Source organism: Gigantopelta aegis, chromosome 4 (genome assembly GCF_016097555.1).
Source record: "Gigantopelta aegis isolate Gae_Host chromosome 4, Gae_host_genome, whole genome shotgun sequence".
Lineage (NCBI taxonomy): Eukaryota > Metazoa > Mollusca > Gastropoda > Neomphalida > Peltospiridae > Gigantopelta > Gigantopelta aegis.
In genome coordinates, this window is record NC_054702.1 from 82,274,472 (window position 1) to 82,299,434 (window position 24,963).

Sequence of the window (24,963 nt, forward strand, 5' to 3'; positions counted from 1 at the left end):
GATAAATTAATGGAAAATGCTATAGCAGAGTAGACATGTAGATCTATACGTATTGATTTTAAAAAAACAACAACAAAAAAACCTCTTGGCTAATCATGAGACTCGGTCGGTGGCCAAAGAAATCATGTAGGAAACTTCACGCCTGTAACTTACTTGTAAGCGATGTTCTACAGCTGTTGGCGAAAATTAAACGGTTCCACCGACAGCATAAATGTTAGACACGTTCCCTTCATTCACTTTTATAAAATATAAACTAAACACGAATATATAACTAAATGATCCGTAAAAATGCACAGCAGCTAGAGGAAATGGCGTCGCTTATCAAAATTACGTCATTTATCAAATGACGTCATTTACAAACAATACTACAGGCCTATTTAAAGCTAAACAAAACAAATTCAATTATGTATTGTTAAAGTATGCATATAAATTTAATTATAAGATTTGACCGCAATTATTTTTGTATCACAGTGTGCACATCGTTTTTTCGGTTCATACTTGCATGAAGCAAAAAAATCATTGCCGCCAATTCTTAAATAATTAAAATTCCGTTACATTTATTACAATATAACGTCATCCCATTGGTCCAGACGCAGCAACGGGAGTTTGTTCATTTCTCGATGAACGTATCTATTACGTCGTTAGGGAACGTCATATCTAATGACGTCATTTTATATGGGCAAGTTGTCTTATTGAGCGTTATTGTAATAATGCATGTCTATATTGACTTCAAGATGTTAATTTAGATTCAGAACTCGTGTAGGCATGACAAGATATAGCTGTCTGACATTGTCATAGCGTACCTTTAAAACAGAACTAAAGTCCGAACAAAATAAATTACTCTCCTACCTTTAATAACCGTTAGATTTTCTACATTTTTTGTCCAAACATAAATCATGAAAACACCATTACATTGATATGGATTCGACATATTAGACTGAAACCATATCACCTATATCGACTTTGTTAAGATCTCCTAGGACAAAACACATGCAAAATTAATATCCAAGAAGAGTGAAAACCTCCTAAATATGTGACGTAATTAATCTGACGTCATGGTGAGTGCGTTAAACCTTAGCACATGTCATGGCGTAGATTACGTTATATCGACCCACCCCTCTTGAGGAGTATTTCATAAACAAGTAAAAATGACAGACGGCAGAAAACTACATGTATTTTGCCCAATGCAATCTCAGCGAAGTTATTGGTGACATTGCTACAAATCTCGTATGTGGAATCTGTGTCACTGTAATGGTGTTTTAACGATTTATGTTTGGACAAAAAGTGTAGAAAATCTAACGGTTATTAAAGGTAGGATAGTCTATTTGTTACCATTACTGGTAGAGAAGTCAATGGCGTGTAAACCTACTGTTACTTAATGACGTGATATCATCAGTATAAAGAAAGGCAAAATAAGCATTATTTCCCAGATTCTTCTCTTTCGAGTTTGCCATATTCATAAAATACTCATCGGATAAACAACGTGTACATTGTCGATGTGTGAACATGCTTCTATGACAATACCATTTTCCTGTCTCAATATTCATATAAACAAGTTTTCTGAGTCAACTTCTTCTGTATGAAGAAAACATCAATGTACGTTAATCCAAGTTTGTATTAGTTTTCGTTTTGACAACAAAATGGAAACAGACCTTAACTATCTCAACATTGATGATGCTGAGATAAGTTACTGTCTGCTTCTACTTTCATGCCGTTTCACGTATCCTTATGGATAATATATATATATATATATATATATATATATATATATATAAAATGACATGATATCATACTTAAATTACGAATAGTTGATTTTGCATGGATGGTCATGGACTTGTACACGGCTGACACTAATTGCTTACTAACCGTTATTTATTACAAGAACGAACGTCATATTTCTCTTTCGCATACTTCAACGAGTTATTAAGAAACTAAGTCATGCTTTATTCGACTATGAATAATGTACATTTTATTAGCTTTCCTAACAAGTAAAGCCATTATCGTGTCACGGTAAACCGACTTCTATGTCGCAATTGGATATTTGTAGTTGTATTACCAATTAACGGAATCTCAAGCCCGCCAAGCAGATAATCTTGCTACATATTTCATGAAATCATACAAAACAACCACAGGTGGACACGAAATGTCTGAGAATAAAGCAATCACAATTGTTTAGTACTTGTTATGCTTATTACTCTTACACCTTGGATGATGAAGTATAAAACAAATCTTCGTTGTCATCAGTGACAGTGTTCGTTCTTACGTTTTATCAGAATTACCGGTTTAACATTTAGATATCTGGAGGATTTCGGACTGTGAAATTGTTTTTAAAATCTTTTTTCAGAACTCCATTCTGAAATGAAAAGTAACGTGACGTAGATCGTGTTCAAGAGCAATGTTGTAATGTCAGGTTTGGGCTTTGATCACAATTAATGTCAATTAGACTTTGTCTTGTAAAGAAATAATAAAGCCTCCTTTTGTTGAAGGCAAAACTAAGAACGCTGGAACGTGACAACGTTAAAAAATTAAATTGTTTGAAACTCTAACTCTCATGGGATTACAATATTATTGTTGAGATTATTGAACTGTATATTCCAGCCTTTCCGTACTCAATGGACATCGGCATGCCAGTCTTAATAAATATTTAACAGTGAGTTTTGTGTTTTATTCCAAGGTATAGTCTACTCCATGGAATTACTGACACAGATAGCTAACTAGACGTGTTGCTATGTTATTACCTATTTCGGATCTCCAGGGTGCTCCGTTCATATCCTACTGCAGGATGAAACTTGAAAGATAATAACAATAGGTGGGACTGTTAGCTGGAACGCTACGAGAGACGTCTGATGAAAAATAAGAACGCGTGAACTTGAAAACATAATTGAAAGTGTGTTAGATGAGACCCTAACACACAGAATATTACAGAAGTGTTAATATACATGAAATGCATAATCAATCAATTTCCTTCACTCCACTGCCCATGGTTATCGCCCTGACATTAAGAAATACGTTTTAATGGGGGGGGGGGGGGGGGGGGTCGGTAGTTTCAACGTCAGTCATTTTCTAGAAATAAGACTGCTGGAAATGAGAGTAAAGTTGACGAAAAGTAGTTACACACCCAGCCGGGACATAACGCTATCACCTACTGTCCATCTCTTAGACGTTTGATTAACATTAACAAAGAGTGCTTGCTGCAATCCTACCACCTATCGTCCACTGCTTGATTTCCTAAAAGTCATGTAAAGACCTATACAGTCCTATTAATATTATGGAACAACACGAATCTTGAAAGACCTGATGTAACATTGGTTGACTAAACCATCAGAAGTAAAGCAGAGCAATTAAAAAGATTCCCGCCAAAATTGAGAAAACTGTTGTCTGAAAAACATTTCCCATCAACATCTTTCGACCGAGTTTGTATCACTCTGACTGCCTTAATGTCTACTGTATAATATGTTTGTACACTCCCTCTTAGTAATGTCATTAAAATTTGGTGTAGTGTCTAGACAGATAATGTTGTCATTAGTTTTCTACCTCCAATGATGTAGATCTTGCCAGACATCACCAAGAGCACCTGTCCTCTCAGATAGTACCGACTAACTAATCAGTGACTCCAAAGGAAGTTTGCCATCTAAAATGTGATAGTTGTGCATGGATCACTATCACAATGAAACATATCAAGAGTCACAAACGAGCTGGACATTTAATAAAAAACAACTGTTTAAAACGTGTAGGTGGCTGTAAACAACGATCTGATATACTTTGATGATTCCGCATATATGATCGTAACTGCAGTTACAAAATATATTGTTCTATAGTGCTGTCAATATAATTACAAGATGTACATGGTAGTCTCGATGCGTCCAGTAATATAAATTATACAATATATTCTACATGCATGTCTGTATGTACACGTTTATCAAACTAGGTTTTATTTACACCAACAAATGTAAATTAAGAAATATATCTGACTAGTTATAGTTTTACATAAACAGGTTTTTGTTTGTTCATATTATGTAGCTTCAATATAGTCAGTCGTTGTATCTTTACACTTGCATGTACTTTTGTTTCGAATTAATAAGACTTTAATATGAATAATGTGGATACATGAATACAAGTAAATGCATACGGTTTTATCTATTAAAAACAATCAGTATTGTGTTGAGATTCTTAATACTTAGAGATGATGCAAAATTTACATTCATACAGTGGCAAATTTTTTTACTTTACTATGTCATTAAAAACACAGAATACTTATTGTCAAAATTAAAGTAATTGCTTTATTCTCATCCGTACATAACCAAGGCAAACTCAAAAGCTTTTGAATCTTTTCAGTATTTTCTAATAACAGAATATTATGTGATGATTTACGTAAATAATTCGACAACACATGTGTTAACAGTTCCACTAAATGTCCATTCTAGCTGGTCTCCAGCATCCATGTAAACTATCGTCCACACTTTAACCTCAATCCTGGTTCTTCCAACAGTGATTTAGTGTCCTGTGTCCACATGCGCGGTCACCGTTTTTATTCCATTGAACATTGTGTATTATTTTGTTTTAAACTTCACAAATTGATGGGTTATGTTTCCACGATACTCAAAAAATAAATTCAGATTGTAGATTACGAAACGAAATAACCAACTAAAGCAATGAGAGGGAGGTGGTTACTTCATGGAAGTAACAACAGCATCATGGAGTAGTGAGGGGAACTGGTTTGTTTGAGGAGAAAGAACAGGAACATAGAACATGGAGACAGATCATACTACTGCAGAATGGTGACCTCGGGATATCTTCTGGTGGACAAACCACATTCATTGATATGAAGTGGACATTCCTTGTGGATAGTTTATATTATCTCTTACTTAAACGAAACCTCAAATTAATGTTTGAAGATTATATTCGACTTAATAAAGAAAGATCATATTTCATCCAGTCATACCATTCATAAATGATGGCAGATGAGGTCCAAGAAGTAAATAGATGATACTTGGTAAGACAGAGTCATGTTAAGATGCTGAACGTAGTAAAATATTATTGTATGAAAACATACTACAAGCCTAAGCTTGAGAAGACTGAAACAGATGTTCAACTGGAGCGCGTGTTGTTAATTCGGCATGTAAGAGACCAGCCTGTGCCGAAGGCAGGTGCGCCTCAAACTGAAACTTACATGGGCACGCTAACAGATTTGGGCACAAGGAGGCAGACGCTTAATGTCACAGACTGACAAGTAGTCGAAACATATAACACAGAAGAGTAGAAGTGCACTTGGTATATGTTTGTGCGTGCGTGTGTGGTGTATGTGCGTGTGTGTGTGTGATGTGTATGTGTATGTGTATGTGTCTGTCTGTATGTATATTGTGTGAGAAAAAGAGATGGGGGGGGGGGGGAGAGAGACAGTAGTTACAAAGTGTATTTTCAGAAATGTCTACTTCTTATAAATGTTTGCGCCGAGAGTCAAACGATTAGAGTTGACATATATTCCTGTTTGCCTAAAGAATGTTCACAGTGACGGACTACTGGGATATGGTATTTATCCTGCGCATGTGCGGATCTGACCACGTGACCTCACGCGGAGAAGCCGCTGTCGAGGAGCTGTTGCAGCATGTACTGCACCTCGTGCCACGAGCGCTCGGGCATGTGCATTGCCAGAAGAGGGCGCTCGTCACCTTCTCGGGCTGCTTGGAACGCTATCCGAAGGTTATTCACATTTTCCGGAGTCAAGCCAAGAGTGATTTCCAGATCTTCTATTCCACTGGCAACTGAAAGATTCAAAGACGGAAATATGAGTCAAAGAATGCAAAATGCAATCACCATGACCTTCATCATCATTATTATTGTCATTATTAATGTTTTATTATTAATATTATCATCAGCAGCAGCAGCAGCAGCAGCAGTAGCAGTAGTAGTAGTAGTAGTAGTAGTAGTAGTAGTAGTAGTAGAAGTATCGTAGTCGCGCACATTAATAGTTACGCACCTCACATTTTTCTAAAGCTCGCGAGCACGAGCGAACCACTGACGTCACATTTGTCAACAAATGATAACATAACACATCCTGGTCCGTTAACAGAATATGTCTAAAATTAAAAACATTTTGACAAGTGATTTATTTCAGTTGTTTTTTCATCAGTGAAAAGTCAGATTTCTCTAATACCAAATATAAGGGTGCAGAGACGGAAATTGCCGAACATGTAAATAGAATTCAGTGCGCGACTATTCGTTACGATTTACGTAGTAACTCAAAAGTGGGTTCTATTTAAATACTTGCTTTGGCAAATGAATTCGGCAGTAAATACTAATAACAAATATAATGAACAAAATAAGAAACTTCCGCTAACTTTGCTTGAACATAACTTGATGAAAACAAACCCGGGGAATAATCGTTATATATGTGTTTAAAGAGTGTTCCATGATGCATCGTTTGGTGCAAAATCATGGCTATAGGTTAACAGAAACTGGGAGAAATTTTGACCAAGTGTGGTAGGGGTTAAAAAACAACAACACCCATTTAATAACGGGTATGACCACCTCTTGAATTGACCACTGCAGTGCATCGCAGGCGCATAGAATTGACTAAAGTGTTGATTTCTGCCTGTGGAATATTGTTCCATTCCTGAATGAGCGCTTGACAAAGTTCGTTGACGTTAGCGGGTGGGTTGGGACGACGCCTCAATCGTCTGTCCAGACATGCTCTATGGGGTTGAGATCAGGACTTTTAGCGGGCCAGTCATCAATGAAATCAATGTTATTTGTCCTAAGAAAATTTACAGTGTCTCTAGCTGTATGAGAGGTGGCATTATCATGCTGAAAAATCGAGATGTTGGCGTTGTTATGGAACAGAGGAATGACGTGACGAGAATGACATCGCGGTAACGTTGAGCATTTAAATGGCCATCAATGATGACTAGTGGTGAACGATAACCATGGGCAATGGCTGCCCAGACTATGACAGAACCCCCACCCCAAAAACGATCTCGTTGAAAAACACAACAGTCAGCATAGCGTTCATTTCTCCTACGGTAGACGCGTACCCTGCCATCATCACGTTGTAAAGAAAATCTGGATTCATCCAAAAAAAGAACGGTATTCCAGCGTCGCTGTATCCAACGAGTGTGTACACGTGCCCAATTAAGACGATTTAGACGATGACGTTGCGTTAAAACGCATCCGACGCAAGGACGTCGTGCATGTAAACCGTTCTCCCGCAGACGATTACGAACAGTTTGCCCACTGATTCGGTTATTATGAAGCGGTCTTGACCACGCCTTGTAACACGCGGACGTCCACGACGTGGCAAGTCGTTGGTGCTTCCTGTCGTTCGAAATCTTACGCGAAGATTTCGTATCGCTCGACTAGAACTCCCAACATGCCTTGCAATGTCTTCTGTCGACATGCCAGCATCAAGCATGCCAATCGCCCGTTCGCGTAAATTATTGGGTATTCTTGGTATACTAAAAATGCTACAATGTAAAAAAACGTTAATTTTTTCACAAATTTTGAAGCATTTTCGTTCACTTGACAATAATGTCAGTAAGACAAGTAAAACAAATTGACCAAATACTACACGGGACATGTCGAACCATGCATGCACGTGCAAATTGAATTTCACGTTGTCGACGATTAACAGTGCAAAAATAATCGATAAAATTCATGAATCCTGATAATACAGCTCAAGGCTAATACTACCTATATAATTTCATTACACAATGAATTCTTTAACACAACAAATACTATATGTGCAAATTGGAAGTTTCTTTTTTTGTTCAGTATAGTATATTATATACAGCAAAGGACCAACTATTTAATTATTTCTTTTCGGTTACATGTGTATACTTTACTGTTTGTTTTTAGGTGCGCCACTATTGATTACTCCAGGATAGTAGTAGTAGTAGTAGTAGTAGTAGTCGTAGTAGTAGTAGTAGTAGTCGTAGTAGTAGTATGCCCATTGCAAACACACAGTTTTACAATGGACAAACATAAGAACAATGCGTATCAAACAAGAGACCACACCCTATCATGTCAGCAAAATAGTCTGTGGCTGCAATCTGGTTTCATCACTAACTAGACCAAGCGTTGCAATAACCGTATGTTAGACAGCTAATAGCCATAACTTTAATATGTGCTTGGGTGCCGTAAACAATCGAAGCACTCCTCTCCTTTCGGGTAACCAAATATATGCAAACTGATCATTTGTTTAATCATTATATAGTCATCTCAAACATGAAAAGAATCATTTGATAAATACATAATACGATTCAGATAACAATATTTATTACAGATGGCTATATAGTATAATATAAGAATGACGCATAACACTTAGTTGTTCAGTTATTTGGCGCCGGACATATGGTTATGGACCACACAGATAATAAGAGATGAAGTTTGGTATGGGCTACTTTATATATGTACCATCTTACAGACAGTGTAGTACATACTACGACCTGTGTTACATCAGTTGTGGAGCACTAACTGGAACGAGAAATTAGTCCACCTGCTGAAATCGATCGCGTACCAGGCGAGCGCTTTACCCGTGGGCTATGTCCCGCCCCTAAATAGTTTTAAGTTCAGGGTTTGGAACATTCCTCTGTGAAGCAAGACATTTAAGGGAAACTAAACAAAGTACAATGGTTTAAAAGTGGATACGCCTTCGCGTTCCTTTTGATTGCAACTTTACTGAACAAACACAATAAGAAACGCAAATTTTAATTTAGGTTTTTTTAACATATTTAAAATCTTTCAGTTTGAACTCATTAGTTTTTGCTTTTATTAAATGATCACTGTCTTGTGAACATTTAGATCTCTGTTGGTAATTTTTCTGCCGAATTAATTTTATCGTGAAAAATATATATCAAAAAGTTTGCCTTTCTTTTGTTGTCCAGTATATTTACCACTGCGCATTGCCATACAGCTTATATAAAGGTGAAAATAAGCTTTAAGTGAAAAAATAATAGTTTTAATAAACTGCAATAAAACAACTGCATGTACTGGAAAGTGATCAAAGCCCAGAATATCATATAACGTTCGAGTTATGACCGGAAGTTAAAGGGTTTCAGTCGATCAGTTGATCAGAGGTCATGAACTCCCAAAAGACATATTCAACATTGTGAGAGAGGAAATATCTAATGGGAATCTCTCCGACTGCAATGTAATAAAATACAATTCTGCGAAATTGTAAAATTCCATAGAGGAAATATAAATACAACGAATATTAAATATTGATGTATTGACGAACGCTACAGGCCCACAAAGCCAGGAGAAGCGTATAGGCAGCAGAAATCCGTATCTAGGTTTCATAACCGATATGGCATGAAAAAGACCAAGCGAAAATAAGCTGTCATCATAATTGCAATTTTTTAAATATTTATCTGGTCGCGCATTGTCTGTGGAAGCTCCATTGTCTCCTGTCACTTAACGGGAACCAATACTAGACGGTTAAATATGACACGTCATTAAAAATCGGATACAGTAAGTCTGCGGGTGCCTGCATGTTTTATGAAACAGCTACCAGACGCACTCTAATAGATCAGGGCCCCGTTCCACAAAGCTATCTTAGCGCTAAGATCACCTTAAGTGTGTCATGTTGTTATACTGTTAAGGTGATCTTGGTGCTAAGGTCGCTTCGTGGAACGGGGCTCTAGACCCTGTCTTGCATAAAGCCACTGGAAGAAGCTTCATAGTGAGTCCAGAATATTTGCAAAATATGATACAGTGATATCTAAGACGGAATGAATGAATGAATGAATGAATGAATGAATGAATGAATGTTTAACGACACCTCAGCACGAAAAATACATCAGCTATTGGGTGTCAACCTATGGTAAATGTATCTAAGACGGAACAATATATTAATGCCAGTTGGCTGATTGCTAGGTTTGTACACACTATAAGGTGATTTGAAGTGCATAACTTAAGAAAGAAAGAAAGAAAAAGAATTGTTTATCTAAACACAAAGCACATTTTTATTTATGGTTATATAGCGTCGGATATATAGTTAAGGAGAGGGGAAATCGGCATCCGTCACTCCGTGGGCTACTCGTTTCAGTTAGGAGATAGCGAATTTTTAAATACACCATCCCACAGATAAGACAGTACATAACACAGTCTTTGTTACACAAGTTGTAGAGCAATGGTCCGAACGAAAAATTTGTATAACGTGAGTCCTAGAGAGGAAACCTGCTACATTTTTCCATTACTAGCAAGGGATCTTACAGACAGAAAACAGCACACCACAGCCTTTTATATACCAGTCGTGGTGCACTGGCTGGAACGAGAAATAGCCAAATGGGCCCACCGACGGGGATCGATCCCAAATCGTACGCGCATCAGGCGAGCGCTTTACCACTGGGCTATGTCCCGTCCCCTTGTATAAAGTGTCACATAACCCTTGTATTTGAAATGCCAGTTTATCAAATATAAGTATTGTGAAAATGTACTTCATAAAGTGTTGTGAAATGATACGTTATAATGTGTATAACTTAAGAGTCACATCCACCCTTATGTTTGAAATGCCAGCTTATCGAATGTAAGTATGGTGAAATTATACCTTATAAAGTGTATAACTTAAGAGTCACATTGCAACCCTTGTATTTGAAATGACAGCTTAAGCGTTGTCAAACTCTACCTGATAAAGTGTGAGCAACAACTTCGGGGTCCACACCTCCGAAAAGACTTGGAATAATCCAATCCTTTTCGGTGTTTAGAAAATCGGCCAGCTCCTCCATGGATCGTCTTGAGGCTGCAATTAAAGAAATTAAAACAGATTTTAATTTCATTTCATATATTAGTTATTGGAAATAGTAATTAAAAGACAATGCCAATGCATTTTATTTTCATATGCTGCAGGAATTATGACATTTAATTGCGTCCTTATTTAGGCAAATTTGACATAGCGTTCATCTAATATAATTACAAACTGTTCTTTTAATACGCTCTTGGGTCATGCTGAACTTTCACTGAATTTTGAAATATTGATGTAGTTCTGTTATTATGTTATTGATAAAGTTTTCACATGTTTGAGTGAGGGAAAAAACATATATATATAACGTTCCGCACGGGTATCATTAAACAGTGTGAAAGAAAAATCGTTTTATTTATTTACAAGGCGTTGATTGAGTGTACTTGCATACTGTTATCGCTGGAAACGTGACGAATAGATTGATTTGATAATGTGATGGAAAACAGAAAGCAATGACGTCTCAATCTAATTTGAAGTCTTTATGACATATATACCGTAAGATATTTATGAATCTGGTTTAGCATAACAATACAGGAAATTATGGGTTAAGTCAAACATAAGAGGGTGTAATGTCCATGACGATTTTGTTATTGTCCTTGTTTATATATATATATACATTACATGAACACGTAACAAAACTTCAGACCATGATGACATTGTGTCAGAGTCTACATGTTTTAAGAAGAGGGGGTGGATCAACCAAATACATTGTAAGTTAACAAAAACCCGCTCCAGAAATATTTATCAATATATCCATACAAAAACATTTTTAATGGGTTCTATAGTCTTCTGAAAATTGCGAGAACAATAGTTTTATTCGCGTGTCGCTCTTGCAAATCTAGTTTTGCGTAAACCATTGTTTCGCTATTAAATCCAGGACATCACCTACCCCCATCCCGAGGCAGGCTACCGATCTTATCGGAGGTCGGAATCTGGATGGGCGTGTTGGAAAGCCTAGTGGTATATGGGCACGTTAAACTAGTTATCTATCTGACATCATCTACCCCCATCACGAGTCAGGCCACCGATCTTATCGGAGGTCGGACTCTGGATGGGCGTGTTGGAAACCCTAGTGGTATATGGGCACGTTAAACTAGTTATCTATCTGACATCATCTACATGGTCACGACGGGTTATGCAAAAACGAAATATAAATTCACGTGCTAAGGATAGCAAAAAATCACTCCTCGTGAACTAGTCTCTTGGGAGTGATGGGGAGCGAGTGATAGCTCCCCTTAAACGGCGACGTCTGCCTAAACCTATCTATACGACAAAAAGTTAAAGGTGTTGTGTTGTTTTTTGGGGTTTTTTTAATAAAACGCCACAAACATTTAACACAGAGACAAGGACTTTTTTTTTTTTTTTTTTTTTGGGGGGGGTGGGGGGAATTACACACATGGATGATGACGAGATGAATGGTGAAAGCGCAGTATTTCAATTTCGGTATGGGACTACTTGACAGGGCCGTGCTCCACGGTTGCGGTCAGTTGAACTATCTCGGTATTTCCCGAGCCCGGGGTACACGGCGGAACCTGCAGTGCATGTCGGGTAATCATCCCCCATGTGGAAGACACTCGGGAGACACACCCATAATCGCACCCGTGAAGTGGGTGAAACTCGGTGTATTTGGCCTTACACCTACCTACCCGTTGAGTCTAGAGGGAAACTCACTCTGGGTTGGAGCCGGTACTGGTATGAAAAATCCCCTATTTTATCAGGTGGGATACCAACCCAGTACCTACCAGCCTGAAGACCGATGACATAACCACGATACCACCGAGGCCGGTCAAAAATTAAAAATTTGTTTTGCTTAACGACAACACTCTTGGATGTCAAACATTTGGTAGTTCTGACATATAGTCTTATGCTAGGTTCAGATTAGCAACTGCCAGCTCAAAGTTGGCAAATTAGTTGTTAATCTGATCGCACGTATCGTAAGTCGGGAGTTGGGGAAATTACAACGTAACCGTCAAGTTGGTCAACTTCGTCGTGATAGTTGAGAGTCTTACCTAGCATTAGAGAGAAAACCCGCTACATTTTTCCATTAGTAGCAAGGGATCTTTTATATGCACCATCCCACAGACAGGATAGCACATGCCACGGCCTTTGATATACCAGTCGTGGTGCAGTGGCTTGGACGAAAAATAGCCCAATGAGCCCAACGACAGGGATCGATCCTACACCGACAGCGCATCAGGTGAGTGTTTTTCTACTGGGCGACGTCCCGCGCCCTCTATACGATAACGACACCGAGATGTACTGACCTGCGTTGCACACCGCCTTCTCCTCGTCAAAGCCGTCATCACAGTCGTACGTGTCATCGCACACAAACTTCAGGGCTATGCATTTAAACGACGATCTGCATAAAAAGGGTTTGTCTGCTGGACACGGATTACCTGAAAACATAAAATAAAATGATTTTTATACAGGAGGTATATTCCAGACATAAAAAAAATAAAAAAATTAGATATATTCCAGACAAAATTTTAAAATTTAAAACTCAGTTACAGGGTGTATATTCCAGACACCAACATATTTAAAACTCAGGTACAGGATGTATATTCCAGACACCAAACTATTTAAAACTCAGGTACAGGGTGTATATTCCAGACACCAAAATATTTAAAACTCAGTTACAGGGTGTATATTCCAGACACCAACATATTTAAAACTCAGTTACAGGATGTATATTCCAGACACCAAACTATTTAAAACTCAGGTACAGGATGTATATTCCAGACACCAGAATATTTAAAACTCAGGTACAGGATGTATATTCCAGACACCAACATATTTAAAACTCAGGTACAGGATGTATATTCCAGACACCAGAATATTTAAAACTCAGGTACAGGGTGTATATTCCAGACACCAGAATATTTAAAACTCAGGTACAGGATGTATATTCCAGACACCAAACTATTTAAAACTCAGGTGCAGGATGTATATTCCAGACACCAAACTATTTAAAACTCAGGTACAGGATGTATATTCCAGACACCAAACTATTTAAAACTCAGGTGCAGGATGTATATTCCAGACACCAAACTATTTAAAACTCAGGTACAGAATGTATATTCCAGACACCAGAATATTTAAAACTCAGGTACAGGATGTATATTCCAGACACCAAACTATTTAAAACTCAGGTGCAGAATGTATATTCCAGACACCAAAATATTTAAAACTCAGGTACAGGATGTATATTCCAGACACCAAACTATTTAAAACTCAGGTGCAGGATGTATATTCGAGACACCAAACTATTTCAAACTCAGGTGCAGGATGTATATTCCAGACACCAAACTATTTCAAACTCAGGTGCAGGATGTATATTCCAGACACCAAACTATTTCAAACTCAGGTACAGGATGTATATTCCAGACACCAAACTATTTAAAACTCAGGTGCAGGATGTATATTCCAGACACCAGCATATTTAAAACTCCATACGCAAAAATATTCAAGTCTTTTGCAAGATATATATTCAGAAACATTTTTCCATTAGTAGCAAGGGATCTTTTATATGCACCATCCCACAGACAGGATAGCACATACCACGGCCTTTGATATACCAGTCGTGGTGCACTGGCTGGAATGAGAAATAGCCCAATGGGCCCACTGATGGAAATCGACCCCAGGCGAGCGCTTTACCACAGCACTACATCCCGCCCCACGTACATGTTTACGATATATAGAAATTATTTTGTAAATAATGAAAGCCTTTTACAAGCTGATTCTTGTTTTAAATATCATATATATAAACAGTCTCGTTTTTTTTTACATAAACAACTATTTAATGAAATGTCTGTTGTTCTAACAACGTTGATCAAATCTGGCCCAGTCACAAATGTGAAATGCAAGATACTTTTTCAATATTGTAATCGATTATAACTATTTTTTAAACCATTGTCATATATTTATTTATTTATTTACACACACGCGCACACATACATACAAATGCATACATACATACATACATACGTACATGCATACGTACATACATACGTACATACGTACGTACGTACGTACGTGCGTACGTACGTACGTACATACATACATACATACATACATACATACATACATACATACATACAGCCTGTAGGCCCAATGCATATGGTTGAGTTAAAGAACATCCTTCTTTTTTATGGATGCCTGGATAGCTCAGAATATGTCGTGGCAAGTCTACAAGTTGCAGGTGATTCGGTGCCAATTGATCGAGTCCTAGCAACGGCATGGGAGAATTTGTGAAGCCAGAAAGGATTTAATTATTCCCGGCGCCAGTGCATTAATGTGTATGTATGGCCACCTCGACATACATACAATATATAGATATTCATACATCAATACATACAAACAGGCCAATTACTAGTCAAACCAAACATACACATAATATATCGATAGTCATACATACATATATACAAACATACATTTTACCCCAACTGTATTGCATCTAAACATATATAAAAGGATTAAGCCCACGTTTTCCAGCTAAGAACCTCTCTCATATTACATGATATCAAACACCGGTAAAAGAAACACTTTAAATTAATAATGTGAAAGGAAAAGTTAAAAATGAGAAAAGTGATTTAATGCATTTCTTGTATTACTATTCAGTCTGCATATCTGTTTGTTTCTTCACAACAGATTAATCTCAGAGGACTGAAAGTCAAGACATGCGAGAGACAAAATAGATAGGTTTTTAATCAGCAGTCCGCCTGGCTAGATTACATATACGTGTATACTGGTACTTTTCTGTCAATAACAACAATGTTAACATTCGTTCATTACATAAAAATTACTCACAGGTCATGATTCTCTATAGAAATGCATCCAGTCAAAATAACAGGCAAAGAAGTTTTTGAAATATTTATGTTTGATATGCAGTCGTATAATTAAATTTGATGTTGAATTTAACACGAACATGAATCATACAACACTGTTCATTGTTACGCATTCATATTTTGAAAAACAATTACCAACTAGTTTGATTCAATGCAGGGTTATAGAGAATCGTTAGCTGCGAGTAATTTAAAAAACACCCAACTTTTTATGGTTTTATTTTTATGTTTTAAATAGAAATCCGGCTAACTTCATTAACAGAATGTCTCCTGTGACGCCCGTCATCAAGAATTGTGTTCACATTAATCACTTTGGGAGAAGGGGAGTCGTAAATATATATTATCTGGATCAGCGTTGACATCCAAACTTCAAAAAGTAATATCACTTTAAAAACCATGACTGTAAGGAGACATTGACAAATTGGAAATACAGGAAACGAATTTAAAATATAGAAAGCAAATGTTTTTAAAAGTCAGTTCATGCTAACATTTGCAATGCTGTAAATGGCAGTATATCTGCATGTAGTGGTACAGCAAATAGCATTTCACTGGGTCAAAGTTCGAAGTGCACCCAACTTTTCATTCCACAGTTAATGCTACCAATCTTGCCACTGGTGATAAATGTGACAGTGTTTGTAATAAGATGTTGTTTCATCTGGCCAGTAAATGTGTGTGATTTAATTTGAATTAGTGACAGTGTACCAGCTACTATTGTGCTTGAAAAATGTGCGGGGTCCTACTAAACTTAGGACATTTTTTGTGCGGAACAAGCGTAGTCAAAGATGCTTCCCATTATTTCTGAAAAGCGCAGCTTAACCCACAGTTTTTTTTCTGAATTACTTTAATGATCCAGCCAGTGCGCCACGACTGATATATATCAAAGGCCGTGATATGTTCTACCCTGTCTATGGGATGGTGCATATAAAAGATCCCTTTCTAATAATGGAAAAATATAGGGGAATTTCTCTATATGATTATGTCAAGATTACCAAATGTTTGATATCCAATATCCTATAAATCAATGTGCTCTAGTGGTGTCGTTAAACAAAACAAACTTTTACTTTAAGGGTGATGGGTGGTAGTAGGCTATTTATAATTTCAGCCACATATCTCATTCTGTTTGGTCTATATGGTACATAGGCACCCCAAAACAGAAACCCCTAATACAAATACTATATAACTATTATACAACGTGACTATAACATATTCGACGATATTGTTTGGGGATACCTGTGATGTGGTATACGCCTTTTACGGCATATGACATGACTATATAATGTGTTACACATGAAGCACGTTAGGTTGTGTGCAGTTGCTGAGCTCCCATGGAAACGTACTGTGTCATACTGGCAGAATGTGACACAGAAGACTCGTTGACACCGTCTGACACACAAGACGTGTCGCATTTAATAAATCAGTGTCATTGTGTTTACACACCAGCCACAATAGCACGCCGTGTGTACTGATACATGTATTTGTACATGTGCGTGTGTGTGTGACTGTATAACGTATAGTTAGCTCCAGGGTCGGTAGGTACTGCTTTCAATAGCGACTATTTATGCTTGACTCACACATACCAAGGTATTGTTTCAATACTGATACATCACTGAATGTTTCAAATGTGGCAATCGCCCGTTCTAGTCTGGCCAGTTATAAAAGAAAAAAACCCGGTATTGTCTCATATACGGATACATCACTGAATATTGTAACTGTGGCAATTACGCGTTCTAAAATAATTTAAAAAAAACATCTTCCCCATTTTTCGGACAAATGACGGGTTTTTTTTAACAAATGTTGCCCTTAGGGCAAGGTAATCAATGACATTGTTTGTTCTAGGGTATACTCCTCGGTGGCATTGTGTGTTCTGGAGTATACTCCAGACTATCAGGGCAACGCGCGCTCTACTACTCCAGGGTGGAGAGACCAAACCATCTCTCTTCTGAGAATAACAAGAGGACGTGGAATCACAAACATAGCGTCCGAAAGAGTGGTAATAGCCGATGTATGTATTTGTGTGACGGGTTCCGTATTGTCTTCACGTGAATGGGTCATAAATAAACGATGTGAGTGATTCCAATGTTCTAATTAATTTGGTCCTTGAGAATTAACAATCTAGCTTAGTCTGGCGCCATATTTACTACTCGAGACACTTACACCCGGGGCCTATTGTTCAAACGTTAGTTAGCTAACCAGTGGTTACTAGAAATGTTCAAAACCAAGGACTGAATCAATATTAATAATAACTGAAAACATAATGTTGAACAATCAAAGGTATCCATACATAATGAAATCTAAAGAGTTTTTTGGTATTTGTGCAAACATAATTAAAATGAAAGTATTAGACTATTAAGCCGGGTTTAATTTAACAATGATTTGAACACCTAGGCCCAGATGTTAGCGTCAGAACAGAACAGAACAAAGCACATCTTTATTTGGCTTAAGGCCACCAACCAGTAGCATCAGTGGACCGTAAACAAATAAATATATGTATACAAATACGTCAAGATTGCAAACGTATATATATATATATATATATATATATATATATATATATATATATATATATATATATATATATATATATACCCATTTTTAAAAATCAATAAAAAACAACAACAAATAAAGCAAAATGAACTAGGTTTTCAGGAGGAAAGATGTTTCTGTTTATAATGTAAATAATTTCACACAGTATTTTAGAATACTGACACATTTGCAGTTAAAGCGTTCTTTCATTTTAATCAACTGTAGTAAATAGTTAATATGCCCTAAGCATTCCAACCCAACCCCAACGATCAACTTGAACCTAATAACAATGAATTGATCTTAATGACTGTGATTCTGATATAGCAGCTAGAAGGGGTTATTGTACACAATCTATCAAATATAGTCGAGGGTACAGGGACGCAATATTTTTAGAAATACTTTGCACGGAGAGTATGTTAATGATTAAGTAAAAGTGTTATGTTCAGTATAACTATCGATCAATGAAAAAGTGACAATTTTCCAATAACTAATATGAAATTATTCGCCAATCTTCACCAAGGGTTTGCACCGGGGACTGACAAAAAACGGATTTGGTGAGAGGAAAGCGTAAACTATGAGATAAGTGTTCGTGTTATTGGTACTCGAGTCCCTAGAGACTGAACATTAGCAATACGTCATGTTGAATGTAAAAGGCTATCGATATTTTAAGCGAAAACTATGGACTACTCGCTCAGATATTTGATATCTTACCAGTGGAACTGTTCAAAATATCAGACAGTAAAACCGATACAGATAGAAATAATTGAAGATGCATGTTAAAACTTTGAAGTATTAAAAAAGACAATATTATGCTAACTACAGTTGGTTTAACCTTGCTGTGAACAACTAATACCATGTTATGCTGGGTTTAAGAGAGAAGCTTTGATGCTTTGTGATAATACAGTGAAGTACGGATGGTTTCAGTTATTGGATATGTGACCTCCTGGGAATACGACTGGTAGATCAAAGACTTGACTATTCTATGTGCTGTCCAATACATGGCATAGTGTATACTAGTATTGTTCTTTTTTTTTATTATTTGAAGTTTTTTATTTTCATTTTTGGTCACATTTTCACACAGTATATATTTTTTAATACATACATACACAGATCAAAATTAGTTAATATAAAATAAAACAACAAACCTCTTGCCAACACGTCATTGAACCTCACTCAGTACTAAACACTCAAAATTTCTTATACATGTATATATGGTAAGAAATACTTAGATACTGTCAGTGGTGGATGACTTCAGAGATATTTATTCAACTTATGGTATACACTCCATCTTTTAATAAACTCATTATATTTGATTTTATTGGAATACATTTTTTTTTCTAATATATAATAAGAATGTATTAATATTTTAATATCTAGTGATTTCTTCAGACATTTTTAACTATATATAAATTGCTTTATCAAAAGAGCAATACTGTCAATTATGATATTGTTCTTTGAGTAAAAGTTTGTTTTATTTAACGACGCCACTAGAGCACATTGATTTTTAATCTTATCATCGGCTATTGGACGTCAAACATATGGTCATTCTGACACTGTTTTTTAGAGGAAACCCGCTGTCGCCACATAGGCTACTCTTCTTTACGACAGGCAGCAAGGGATCTTTTATTTGCGCTTCCCACAGGCAGGATAGCACAAACCATGGCCTTTGTTGAACCAGTTATGGATCACTGGTCGGTGCAAGTGGTTTACACCTACCCATTGAGCCTTGCGGAGCACTCACTCAGGGTTTGGAGTCGGTATCTGGATTGAAAATCCCATGCCTCGACTGGGATCCGAACCCAGTACCTACCAGCCTGTAGACCGATGGCCTGCCACGACGCCACCGAGGCCGGTTTTGTTCTTTGAGAGGCCAAGAAGAAAATTGGCACGAGAGAAGATAACTATAATATCTACAGCTTCTTTTATCCATTGCTCGACTTGTTTAATTAAATTTTGGACTTGTATACAATCAAAAATAAATGTGTATACGTTTCAATATACGCATTACAGAAGCTACACTTTGGGCTGCTTATTACTCTAATATTATAGAGAAACTAGTATTGTTCTTTGCCTTAGGTTGTCAGTGGGCCCAGTGGACTATTTCTCGTCATAGCCAGTGCACCACGGCTGGTATATTAAAGGCCGTGGTATGTGCTATCCTGTATGTTGGATGGTGTATATATTATAAAAGATCCCTTGCTAAAAATAGAAACATGTAGTGGATTTCCTCAATAAGACTATATGTAACAATTGCCAAATGTTTGATATCCAATAGCCGATGATTAATAAATCAATGTGCTCTAGTGGTGTCGTTAAACAAAACAAACGTTTAGTCCTGCATTACGGACTCATGAGTCATTAGCATTAAATTTCTAAAAGCAACTACAGTTAAAAACAAACGTCAACAGGAGTACGCCCCCACCCCTTCTCTCTCTCTCTCTCTCTCTCTCTCTCTCTCTCTCTCTCTCTCTCTCTCTCTCTCTCTCTCACACACGCACACGCACACTCTCTCTATCTCTCTCTCACACACACACACGCACACACTCTCTCTCTCTCTCTCTCTCTCTCTCTCTCTCTCTCTCTCTCTCTCTCTCTCTCTCTCTCTCCACACACACACACACACACACACACACACACACACACACACACACACACACACACACACACCTTTTAGACTAGTTCAGAACCTTCCTTTATCATAATTAAACATTATTTATGTTTTGGCCCCATCAGTTCACAATGTTCTCGGACGAGATGACTCTGATCGTCTAACTGTTCTCCTAACCGACTTGCGGAAGGTGAGCGCTTCCTGCCTGCCATGTTCACAGACGTAACCTGTCTTTTGCAGAAGTCTAGCTGTTAACCTAAAATTATTAATATTTGCCGAATGTTGAACAGTCTAAATCATGTCGGTTAATTGTTCTTTTCATTGTTGCAGACGTCAAGACCAGCAGCTGGGAATTTAAACCAGCGGCCTGCCAAATGCAAGCTTGTGTTTTAGTGCACCAGTGTCGAATCTCATTCAGATATCATTTCAGCCATTTTGTGGCAATCAATAAATGAATATATTTTGTTTTGTTATAACACTATACAGCGATATAACTGACCATAAATACAATGGTAACATCATCAGGCGTGCAAAATGAATAATTTTCAGCGTCTGTTAAGTGTCTAGCACTTGCTAGTTTTACAGTTTGTGGACTTCCGGGTTTTTTTTATAACATTGTATTAATTTTATATATATGTGTGTGTCCTCTAATATCTCTATCCCAGTCCAACATAATATCTGAATGGTTTTATATTAACCGGGCCATCTTAATAAATCTTGAATATCCGCCTACTTATCGTCCTGAAAATGTACCCACTCCAATGACTTTTCGCTCTTTATCCCGCTGCAAATATTGGCGTAGACTGTAAAATATGGAAACACCGCACACTGTTGACTAGAGATAATTCGTGGGTGTTAGTTCACACTTTTGAAATTAAGTTTATAGTGTTTGCACATGTGATTGTATTTATTCAAATTGCGTAGTTAGAAGATGAGAACACAGTTAGTGTTTGCTAGCGGATATTGATGCTATTACACACTTGCGCGCACCTTGTACTTGGAGTACCCTCGACTTAGAGAAAAAGTTTGTTTTGTTAAACGACACAACTAGAGTGCATCGACTAATTCATTATCGGCTAATGGATGCCATACATTTGGTAATTCTGACAGGTAGTCTTCAAAGAAAACCCGGGTTTTATTTCCACTAGCAGCAAAGAATCTTGTATATGCACTTTCCCCACAGTCGGGACAGCATATACCACGACATTTGATATATCAGTCGTGCTTCGATTAAAATGATGGTCGACATATAGTCCGAGTTAAAGACACATAGAGGTGACTGTGGTCACAATACTGCCATTCGTGGGACTGTCTGATTTTCGAATTTTGGGTATAGCTGGGTATCTCTGTTTATTATAGTTACCTTAAAATCAGCAATTGGACACTTGCTGACATCCAGTAAACGTTCAAGCACGCCTCCCTTGTACATACTCTCTGATTTCCCAACGTAGAGGGCCAACACTAAACTACTATGAGCCAGTATTATACAATGAAGACATCGTGATGTGTTTGTGTTTTCGTTTATCACACCATTCTTAGAACGGCTCTGGGGCAGGACGTAGCCCAGTGGTAAAGCGCACGCTTGATGCGCGGTCGGTTTGGGGTCGATCCCCGTCGGTGGGATCATTGAGTTATTTCTCGTTCCAGCCAGTGCGCCACGACTGGTATATCAAAGGCCGTGGTATGGGCTATCATGTCTGTGGGACGGTGCATATAATATATTCCTTCTGCTAATCAAAACATGTAGCGGGTTTTCTCTCTTAGACTACTAGTATATGTCACAATTACCAAATGTTTGACATATAATAGCCGATGATTAATAATTGAATGTCCTCTAGTGGTGTCGTTAAACAAAAAAACCTTTAGAACGGCTCCCGAAAACGAATATTTGTTTCATATTAATATAATACCAAACATTTAAAACATGTATATCTTACTGTATACTTGGTGTTTCTGAGAAATCTATAGTAAAACATTGAGCATTTACACGAGTCTTTCTCGTCAAACGTTTAATGAATGTAAATCTGAGATTGTTTGTATCTATATACTTGGTATTACTAACTATGTGTTTACATTCGTTAAACTGTTTTTGAGAAATCCATAGTAACAACTGAGCATTTACACGAGTCATTGTCATCAAAGTGAAGCAAATACAGTTGTATTAAAAACGATTTGTCATTCAACCTTTTTTTACAGGCGTGTAGTATTAAAAACAAATCAGCCACAAACATGATACTCTTGCTCTGTTGGTAGTTAGTTAGGGAAGCCTGTCACAAACAGAAACTCGACGCTATTGGGAAACCGAGGCACTCAACTTTTCATTAAAACACCAAAACCGCGGATACACGAGAATTAATTTCCTTCCCGCTACAATATGCTAAGGAAAGAAGGGTTTCGCCGAGAATTGATTGGTATTGCGTCTGCATTGTTACCGATCGACATCTGATGGGCTCATTTCCCCTCCTATTAATATACACACTGGGTCAGACGTCAAGATCTTTGCTTTATCATTACCTAGAGCATGTCGAGCATTCCCCGAGTTCTCAGGATTGAGCATCAACTCACCAGGATTTGTTAGTCAACCGACGGACCTGTGTTGGCTTACCGTGTTCAGACATCAAGTGAGAGCAAGTTCCCCAGCTATCAGCAAATATCAGTAACTTCTTCACGGCATCGACAAACACATTTCACTCAATTAGTCGAAAGAACATACTATTAAGCATCATTCTGTCTATTTGCGATGGACGTTTGCCATTGTGGAGACATACTCTATTTATGGAATAATTCTGTTAGCGTACATGTCCCGAAAAGCCGTACGTGCATTACAAGAGTCGAAACATCAGGATGCATCAGGTTATTCAAGAAAAGAACATACATATAGAGTTTAAATATAACTTAGGGCAAGGGTTATTTTACTACATTAATTCGATTGATACGTACATTATAATGTAATGATTTTAAGATTATGATGTCCTTCCTTGTACAGGAGTGTGGACAAGGGTTATTTTACTACATTAATTCGATTGATACGTGTCTGTGTTTATTATTTTAATGTAATGATTCCCTGAAATTTAAGATTATGATGTCCTTCCTTGTACAGGAGTGTGGACAAGGAAGGAAGAAAGGAAATGTTTTATTTAACGACGCACTCAACACATTTTATTTACGGTTATATGGCGTCAGACATATGGTTAAGGACCACACAGATATTAAGAGAGGAAATCCGCTGTCGCCACTTTATGGGCTACTCTTTTCGATTAGCAGCATGGGATCTTTTATATGCACCATCCCACAGACAGGATAGTACATGCCACGGCCTTTGTTACACCCGTTGTTTAGCACTAGCTGGAACGAGAAACAGCCCAATACGTCCACCGACGGGGATCGATCCTAGACCGACCGCGCATCAAGCGAACGCTTTACCACTGAGGAGTGTGGACAACGAACTTCACGATATATGGGAAGACTGAAAACCAATAGAGCATGGGTCAAACCCTGTAGTTTAACGAATTGGAATCACTGGATTATTATTTTTTTATTTTATTTTTATTTATTTTTTTATTTTTTTTTTTGGGGGGGGGGGCTTGTAGTTAATAAATTAATGTGACAGACTTTTGAAAGGAGTAGCTTTTTTCTGGATATCACTCGGTAAACATGAATCGAGGGTAAATTCTTGCAAAATATTTGAGTAGGGAAAGCAAGGAAAAATATCCGCTCCAACTTCTCTCTACTCAACAGACAATAATTATTACATAAATTCATTTCGCACTCATCTCACTCACTATTACTGTCCAAACAGTATTAAGTAGCCACCTGAAGGAGAATGGAAATATGGTCTCCTAATTATTGCCTGATTTGGTACAAGCTGTCAAGGTGTACCATAATAGGGCAATTCCATCGTGGCGGATGTCATAGTTTAGCAAATTTGTTTAATTTTTAAAAAAGAAGAAAAAAAAAGTGTTTTCGTCACTATTGCATCCAAGCATTGCTTGCTATTAAGTTCATATCAGATTACCAATAAGATACTTAATAGACTTTGGTGGCCATTTAATCGACCGTGACGTACGTTACAAAGAAAGTTACATTAAAAGAAAGTCTAGATAAATTAAATGACCATCAAAGACCATTTAAGATAGCCTGATGAATTTTTGTTGAAACATGACGTAGCCTGTGGTCCACAGATATGAACCTAACAACAGGAAGGCATGCTTGAATACAAAAGTAACCTAAATACAGGTATTGGAAATTCACATTTG

General features: G+C 37.4%; 1 protein-coding gene across 2 annotated transcripts in view; it reads right to left on the reverse strand.

The window, feature by feature from the left end:
- Positions 1-4,257: 4,257 nt before the first annotated feature.
- LOC121371211 (neuropeptide prohormone-4-like) overlaps positions 4,258-24,963 on the reverse strand; it is a 97,773-nt gene continuing 77,067 nt past the window's right edge. For both annotated transcript variants that reach the window (XM_041496933.1, XM_041496934.1), the window contains exons 3-5: positions 13,000-13,131; positions 10,622-10,735; positions 4,258-5,762 (exon numbers count right to left, since the gene is read on the reverse strand). In XM_041496933.1, coding sequence (XP_041352867.1) covers positions 5,569-5,762; positions 10,622-10,735; positions 13,000-13,131 — 440 coding nt within the window. In that variant the 3' untranslated portion in view covers positions 4,258-5,568. The remainder of the gene's footprint in view (positions 5,763-10,621; positions 10,736-12,999; positions 13,132-24,963) is intronic.